The following is a 9,095-nucleotide window of genomic DNA, read 5'->3' as shown; positions in this document are numbered from 1 at the left end:
ACCTGTTCTTACAAAGCTCGTGGAATGAGCGACCTTCTAGTTCGCCAAGGTGCGCATACTCTTCGCGTGATTTACCACTCCTAGCAGAACAATTTTCATCATAAAACTTCATCCAATAACGGGATGATCACGTGACGCTCCAGCGACTCGAACGAGAGCAGGTATGTTGAGTCTTTCTAAAAGTTTCTTCATCATGTTATTTCTGCGCGCAAGGCGGTCTTAGTTCGCGTCTGATTCGCTCAGAAAGGTCTTGCTTTTGTATGTGTCTGTGAACGCGCGTGCTGCGGTGGATGAGGCAGGGGGCGCGGCGATCGTTCTTCACCCGTTTCGTCTGCGGAGTGGCTTCCTGCCCATGAATCTCGGCCGTACTACACAATTGAAATATGAATTGACTGCCCAGAACGCAAACGTCAACACCACATCATAAAGTGGGGCAAGGGTTGTGGGCACGCATAATTCAGCGCAGTAAGCTACCCAAGCAAACGGGGCCGATCGTTCGCTCTCGCCATTGTGGCAAAACCAGACAGTGCAAGGGCATGTAAAAGTCTCCATAATATATATATATATATTTGTCTTTATCGGTTCCGTTTCACATCAGTGACAAGCACAGAGGAAAGAAACACAAGCGAAATATACAGCAATGTCACCAGAGAGTGATAATGTACATATATGTGTCCATTGAGTCTGCTTTGTCGTCTCTGCACAAACATTTGCAGACTCGCAGTGCAAGCATTCTTGCACACGAGCGCACACAAGCAACGTAGATAAAAATACTGTGGAATGTTACCTCTGTAACCATTACAGACTTGCATGCTCACAGCCCTGCTTTCATTTACAATCACAGTGGTCACTGCGAATTTATACTAGCGACTACACAGCACTTGTGTTTAAAATGCCACAATGCACATTTAGTGACTCAAATTGAATACAATGTTGTAGGCACTGCAGAACATAGCCAATATTTAAGACCTTTGCCAAATCACTGGATGCTCAAGTGCCACACTTTTGTTAGCCACGTCTTTCAGAACACTGCAATTAAAAGATGTTTTGAATTATTTTACGCAGGCTTGCATCACTTTCCCGAAGTTTTGGTCTGTGTAACTGCATGTTGCATCTCTCAACGCTTACTACTTTCTGTCGTCAAAGATTCCTTCTTAATATGTATTGTACTCTGGGACCATCTTTTCACACATTACCATACATTCAGCTGCATGGCACAGTAACAAACTGAAGACTGATGTGATATGCGTTAAGAAAAATGGGAACTTCCAATTACAACCTCTCATCACACAGTTTAGTTGCTAAGTTGCTATTTTATCCGAGGCAGAAAACTGCACTGTTTGCCCCATGAATTCTTATTGTTCAATAACATTTTCCGAGAGAGGCCAGTAAAATTAAAATGGTTTCCTTTTTAATTCTAAATAATTTTATCCACAAGCTGGCAACCAAATGGCAATAGAATGCCACACTGCATGCTGTGCCAAATCTAGAAATATTCAAATGTGCCCCTGTATGCCAAATGATAGCAAGTGAATTTTATCTCAGCACACAATTGCAGCCCTTTTCTGGCACACCCCACAGATTTCTGACCTTTGGTGCTTTTGAATGCCAATGCATACAATCGTCGAACCATCACAGCTATAACTGCACTTGTAATTTTGAATCCTTACACTTCATAAAGCAGTACACCTGCTGCATTTTCTATAAATGCCAACAATGACAAAAACTATTTTCACAAGGAATGAAATCCCTTCAGCAGTTGCTGGTGAATCCTATACTGCCAACAATAGCAACATCATCCATGTGAACTGTTTTCACTTTGTTTGGATGTCAAATATTTGTCTACCGCTTCTTTTCACAAGGTGCAGCGGTAATTGAAAGGTGCAACTTCTGCTACATCACATGACGTCATTCACAATGCTCTTAATACTATCACTACAAATGAGTGTGCCACTGCTTACACTACGAGTGTCTCAACATGTCACTCCCAGCATACCACAACACACTCAAAGACATCTGTAACATCTTCACACATTACATTTTACTTGTTCAAAATGTTGTCACTGCAAGTGGATCAGGGACAAGACAAAGGACAAGCTGACCAGTGCATTGGAAATGCAAGCAACACATGATGCCCAGCAGCTACATTATTGACAAGCCAGAAATGTGACCAGCACATAGAGGCAATTATTACGCAAAAGTAGAAATTGTTGCAGCCTTTATATAATTAAAGAAAAATTAATTATTATATTCACCCTTTATCCCCCAAAAATTCGATTATTACAAGAGGCTGCAATGCAATGTTGAACAAGATGATTGTTCTTTTAAGCCCAAGAGTGCTTCTATTGGTACCAAGAGTCTTATCGTCAGAGAAGGAACCTCAAATACCAGTGCCAATAACAAAAAAAATTAAGTTAACACAAACCCTGTTGTACTAGCTGAACTAGCAACCATGAGGTGGCAATCGGATGATACATAAAATATAGACCACTTGCTTACAAAGTAGACAAGTCTCTGAATGACGCAGTGTTAACCTTGGTTTAAATTTATTTCTAGCGTTATGCAACGTCACATGGCACAACCCTAGCATGATGTGCAGAGCTACATCATCTAAACAATCGTTTGACATGGACAAGGATAAACCGCAACAGCCTCAAGATCAATCACAGGTGCCACAATCTGTCAATCCCCACGAGTCACTAACACATGTAAACGAAGTATATTCCATTACATGACACATATACAGAACCTGGCACAGCATAACTAATTAAATAGAAGAGAGAGCATAGAAACAGTTGCTGCACTAAACATTTAACAAAATGGTTTCCAAGTTCTTGCTAAGTTAACAGAAGTGTGTTCGGCTCTCTCGTAAGGCTTGGCTCCGTAGAATAACACAAGACGGCTGTGTGAAGCACTGAGCTTGAAAGAACGTTCTGCATCGGAGCTGGCCTCCTTTCCCTTTACGCATATAAAACTTGCCCCATCAATTTTAAACTTTGGCCCCTTATCTATACTTCATTCCCCTGACCTACTATGCAGACCTTAAAAGGCACACACCTCTTGTGTTTGCATAAATGGAGCAGCTGAAACCATCTATTCTCTTGATACTTACGGAGCAAGTATATTTGAAAGTACACCTACAAGTAGTATATACAATACTTAATACTGCAATCCTTCCAAGTTAGATTGTACTCTGCTTCTCAGATGCAGTTAATATGCATGCATAGCATATGGCTTTGCATTCATTATGCCAACCACTGTGGCCACACACAGCCTCTCAATTGCCAGGTTTGAAATTTGCTCTGTGACAGGGTCCACAACTTTGATTACACTGGCCTTGAAATCAAGATGCACCTATGTTCAGAATAAAAACATTGTTGCTCTGATGAACACAATCCTTGTAAAAACAGTAGGACTTATGCAAAGTTCCACCTTTGTTCAATCTCAGTAGGAACAGCAGGAAGCACTCAAGAGATATTTCAATAGTGATGGCAAACATTTTGCATGCGGTTTGACACCGACTTCTCATCAAGAAAACCTTACATTAAATGCAAACTGCTGCATGCACACACTAAAGCCACCACTATGTATGAACCGTTCAGAAAGCTCTGCTTTCTGGCCACCTTGTGCTAAGAATACCAACGAAATATTTTGAAGGGTAGCTATAAGCGAAGGACAATTCTGTGGAGGCATGTTTGACAGCCAACCCAACAGAGCTCACAACGAGGTGCTGCTTGCTCACACCTGCATATTAAATCAGTTCTATGAATAGACAAGCACATGACCTAATTATGTAAATGTAAATAAAACAGCTGAAAAGTGCCCTTGCTTGCTTCTGCAACCAATTTATTGAACAATATTGTTACTGGTTAACCTATGCGTGTAGGTGATTTGCTCTTGTTTGCCCTTTCTCAAGCACCTTGCTAGTGCTGTATGCTTCACATCACATATAAGAGCCTTGCTTATGTTTCTATCCTGTACATAAAGGATTTCATGGAAATAATTGTGATCCATGGCCGTATAAATGCATATTGGGCATCTTTTCAACTGATAAGTGCAACAACGTGCTATAAAAGCATCACAGTTTGCATTGTGTAATTGGTAGAGAAGTCTGGCTTCCAAAAGCTGCTCATACCTTTTACTATACATGAGCAAAAAGTACGCAAAGGCTTTCCTTTGCCTGTATTCGACTCAATGTCTTAAAGCAGTGTGTCAAGAATTCAGTAACAACATCACAAATGCCACTCCTAAGAAAACATAGCAACGCTCAATGCAAGGAAATATATTTGCATGGCAACTGATCGAATGCTGTGAGTACACAAACCCCTCTTCACCAGCCAGGTAGCCTTTCTATACCTGGAACATTTATTGTCATTTGCAAGTACTGCATAGCAGTAGCTGCAATTTTGAAGTGGAAAAGTAACTCAGTGCCAAGGACTCAAAATTTAGTCCTGCTGTATGAAAGGTGTGGGATGAAACTGGCAGGATCTATTAAATAGACAAGTTCTATGAGCTCATTAACTTATATTCAGTGGTGCAGATGTAGAGCAAGTCAATGAGAAAACGGCAGGAATAGGGCTCACAACACAGCATTCTTGTCTGAAATACTGTCTTGCCTTTCTGTAATAATCTTTGTGTGCATTGTTTTAAACGTACACAGCAGCAGATTCACACAAACAAGTAATGCCATTTGTTTTTCCAAATTAATACAATTTCTCTACTCTTGAAACAGCACTGAACTGCCAGCTGGACAAATTGTGGCTTTATACTGTGCATTCGATAAGGCCACAGAAGACTCGCGTGGGGCACTACCAATACAGACAGGACACTGATTCACTTTAAAAGAGCAAAAGTGCAGAGTATTTGAGAACTTAGCTGAATAATAACCAGTGGGTTTTGATTTTAATTGGCACTTGATCCATTCTGAAAGTACGACGTGCCCACGCCTGGCATGTTTAGGGAATATTGCAGTGGTACCTGCTCCCAGGTTAGTCGGTTCACAGAAAGTAAACGCAAAAGGACAAATGTTTCCTAGAGTTCATTCCATTGCCTGTCTTGTATCTATCATGCTAACGCCACCTTTATTTTCTTCAAATGCTGCAAGGGATGACTGAGAAAATAAAGAACTGTATCTGGTATGGAAAACAAGGAACTCAGCACGAGAAGCTTGAGCTGCAGCGGCTGGTACTGAAGCTTGTGAAGCAGTTCTCAAAAATGTAGGCTCAAAAATAGAACCACTCTAATGCACAGCTGCTATAAAAGTTCTAAGTGTGAGACAGATCACATGTGTACCACACCAGAGTTGTATAAAAAGTTATCAAGCAATAAATCCTCACTAAAATGCTGACCAACAATTAAGAGCTGTGAAAATAATCATGTGCTTGCTGTATACATCATAAAGCTCAGTTACTGAATCTGTTAAGCTTGTTTCCACTTAATTACTTTAGTGGACACCAGTTCTGATCACAAAATATGAGGGGATACTGAAGTTGAGTACCACTCACAAAATTTAGCAGAAAACTTCGAGTGTCATGCACTCAATCACTGCTGCTTTACAACTGGTTTCATGTATGCCACTGCCTAAATTTTGCTTGCAATTAATACAAGTGGAGAGGTTCCAATGTCCTTTCATGAGCAATTGCTTCTCATGGCTCTGTAGACTTCTTGGATAACAGTTTCTACTTAGCTAACTGGCTTAAACCACCTCTTAAGGCTTACCATCTATTACATTACATTCTGTTAGATCAACAGAATGGGGACAGAAATGCTTCTGCATCTGAGAAGCACTGTGAAGTTAATTACAGAAAACTCGCCAGTTCGATGTGACCTTGCTGCTCTCTATCCTGCGCAACAAATCAATGCTGGTTCCCATGGTTAATGAGCACACTAATAGCATGGGACACCACTAAAAGAGTGTTGACAAAGCAATGTTACTTAAGGAAGCATTTTGAGTTTGGTGCTAATTACTGATGTCTATAGTAAAGGAAACCCAAATAAAACGGCAATAAATTTTGTTTGTAAAAGGCAACAACAGCCACGGCATAGACAATAATAAATAGATCTTGTACCATAGCCACTTTTACAAAAAACAACTAAAAGTATAAATTTACACAAGTGCATATGCCCAATTTACACATACAAGGATGCGATGGTTCATGTGGGCAATATTTTTTTGTTGAAACTGAATCACTGCATGCATTATAGATTAAGAGGTAAAAAATCGCCCTGAGAAACAGCTCTCTTATGTGGGAAGCTCGGCAGGGAAGTAGAAAGTACTGACAATATTTGCATGAAATGAATCTGCAGTTGGCGAAGACACCCACAGGAACCAGTCCCAACACTTTTAGCATCAATCACAATGAGACATATTCTGCGCAGTTCTTCAAGCAACACACAAAACACAAGAAAAGAAGTCCGAAGCTCAAGAAACTTGGGGGATTATGAGTTAACACCCTTATCTTTACACAGCAGGGCAAGCCCAAATTCCCAAAAGCACCCTTTCCCTTGACTATGGCCACAAAGCAATAAAAAAAAATATCAGATGGCATTTCTTACACAAGTAGTTGCACTGACACAGAGATTCATCTACAAGGAAACATTGCGGCATTATCTAAGTGCAAGGGTGATTTTCTGAATGAAAGGGCGACTGGTTTCGAAATGCCACCAGAATAATGCTCTTCTCATTCTATGCTAGCCCTCTTTCACTGATAGCGCCAATGTTCACGATGCGTCTTGTGAGTGAGGCAGAATCGGGGCTCGTGTACGCAGGGCAAGACACACTGATGCGTGACACGCACTGTCGGGTTCTGGCTCTCGGATCCGCGCACGTCCTGTCACCGCGTAGTGAGGCAAAAATAAATAGGGTAGGGAGTCTTCATCAATGCACATGTGAGAGGGCTCTCAGGACATGCCTTGGTGGTGGGCTCCGGGGTAGTGTCCCATGGCATGGTGCTGGCCATAGCCCTGCGACGTCACGCCGTGGTCCTCGGGTGCAGGCGGGTGTGTACGCGCGTTGGCGGGCCTCAGAATCTCGTGCACCAGAGCCGGATACGGGCTGGGACCCGAGTGGCGCGGTCCAGGCTCGGGCGTGTACGTAAACGTCAGCCCCGTCGCGTAGATGACCCCGTCCGAGCGCACCAGCGACACGGGCACCTGCGTGGGCTGCCGCACCCACTGCCAGCCCTCGCGGAAGGCCGAGATGTCGGGCACCACGCAGAGCAGGCACTCGGCGCAGCGGTACATGGTCTCGGCCTCGACGTTGCCGAACCAGACGCGCAGGTTGGCCGCGAAGTTCTCGCCGGTGAGCTCGAGCATGGCGACGTCGCCGCCGCCGTTCAGGTGCAGGCTGCTCACCACGGGCACCGGCGTCACGGGTCCGCGCACGGGTCCCGCGCCTTCGTAGAAGGTGTACTCGGCCTTGTCCGTGCTGATGATGGTCCACGAGGCACCGTCGTTGATCATCTCCTTGTTCGTATCCTTGGGGCAGGGCGTCGCTTGGAACTGGATGATCTTCTCCTGCGACAGGCAGAGGTACATGCGCTCGGTGTCCTTCATGTAGAAGGCGCACTTGTGCAGCTGCGACACCGGGTCGTCGGCGTCGAGGAAGGCGTTCTGCTTGTCCACCTTGCGAATGACGAGCCGCGGCAGCGCCATGCCGGTCACCGAGCAGACGAGCTTGACCGTCGAGCCGTAGTGGATATAGCCGTCGCGCACCGTGAACTCCTCGGCCTCGGACTCGTTGTCGTCCAGCAGGTGGATGGTGAACGCGCCCCACTGGCTCGAGCTGGCGTGGAAGTTGCCGGCGTCCACGTGCAGGTAGCGCGTGCTCACGGTCTGCGAACGCAGCCGGTTGAAGAGCGCCACCCGCGTGCCCGAGGCGATGCACAGGTCGGCGTTCTTCAGCGACTGCTTCTTCTTGCTGGGCTTGGAGATTACCTTGATGCGCTTGCTGTGGAAGACGCCCACGTCTTCGCCGTTCCCGTGAAACAGTTTGACGGAGAGCATGAAGTGCTTGCGCTTGTCCGAGTCGCTGATGAAGAGCGTCTTGGCAGCGCAGTAGTTCTTGCCGCCGAAGTCGAGCTGCTGCATGTCCTGGTCAGAGTTGCCGATGCCGATGAAGGCGCACAGCTGGGCGCCCTGCTCAGTCTCACCCGAGCGCAGCAACTGGTCGCGTTTGCGCTGCCAGCCGTCGCCCAGCAGGTAGACGCACGGAGGCGGGCAGAAGAACCGCTTCTCGTTTCCGTACGACTTCTGGGCGACTTTGGCGTGCAGTATGACGAGCACCATGTCGCCGCGCTCGCGCAGGTAGCGATCCATCGCGTCGCGCGACAGTCGACTCTCGCCGCCGGCCACCGTCGCCGCAGCCACGGCCACGGGACTCGCGACGGGGCTCGGCGGAAGCTGCGCCCGCGGCGCCTGCAGACCCAGGTGCGGGGAGCCCTGCGGCGCGGGCGGGGGTCCGGGACCCTTGGCTACCGAGCCGAGCAGCGCGCTCGGCTCCTGGTCCGAGAGGCCCCCGCCGCCGCCCTTGTAGTAGCGCGCCGGCGGGCTCGACATGTCGACGGGCTGGCCACCCAGCTCCATGAGCAGCTCGCTACCGCGACCGTAGTCGCCGTACCCGGCCATCCCCGTTGCAGCGCCGTAGGGGCCGTCGTCGTGCGGAGAGGAGTAGTTGCTCTGCGCCGGGTGGTAACCCGCGTACTGTTCCTCGGTCATATACACGTCACTCATGGCAGCGTCACCCAAACACAGCACACGCACGCACTCGCGCACAACACGCACCACCAAACACACACGCGCGGAGGTCCGATGCTACCGCCGGTGACGCGCGCGGACCGAGTTCGGTGTCGGATGGACGGAACTCGTGTGTCGCATCGCAGCGTCGCCTACCTGACGTGGTCGAGCGGCAACGAGCTTGTCTTGCAACCAAGGCGGCGGCTGCTGATCGGGGCGGCGGGACGGCACTCGCTGGGAGAGAACACCATCGGCGATGACGACGCGGCAGCGACTGATGAGCGGCCCAACGTGTCAGTCCTTGCGGTGCTGTCGCTGCACTGGCGACTGGCGACGGACACGGCACTGAACGGGCCGCTGCC

At 47.2% G+C, this 9,095-nt stretch overlaps 1 protein-coding gene across 1 annotated transcript; it reads right to left on the bottom strand.

Moving 5' to 3' along the window:
- Nucleotides 1–539: 539 nt before the first annotated feature.
- Nucleotides 540–8,815, bottom strand: Su(H) (recombining binding protein suppressor of hairless). Its single transcript, XM_050177186.3, has one exon. The coding sequence runs from the start codon at nucleotides 8,728–8,730 to the stop codon at nucleotides 6,901–6,903; it is 1,830 nt and encodes a 609-aa protein (XP_050033143.1). The 5' UTR covers nucleotides 8,731–8,815; the 3' UTR covers nucleotides 540–6,900.
- Between the last annotated feature and the right edge of the window lie 280 nt (nucleotides 8,816–9,095).

This window comes from Dermacentor andersoni, chromosome 9 (genome assembly GCF_023375885.2).
Source record: "Dermacentor andersoni chromosome 9, qqDerAnde1_hic_scaffold, whole genome shotgun sequence".
In the NCBI taxonomy this organism is placed as follows: Eukaryota; Metazoa; Arthropoda; class Arachnida; order Ixodida; family Ixodidae; genus Dermacentor; species Dermacentor andersoni.
Note: the sequence above shows the minus strand (reverse complement) of the source record. Positions and strands in the feature narration are given on the sequence as shown.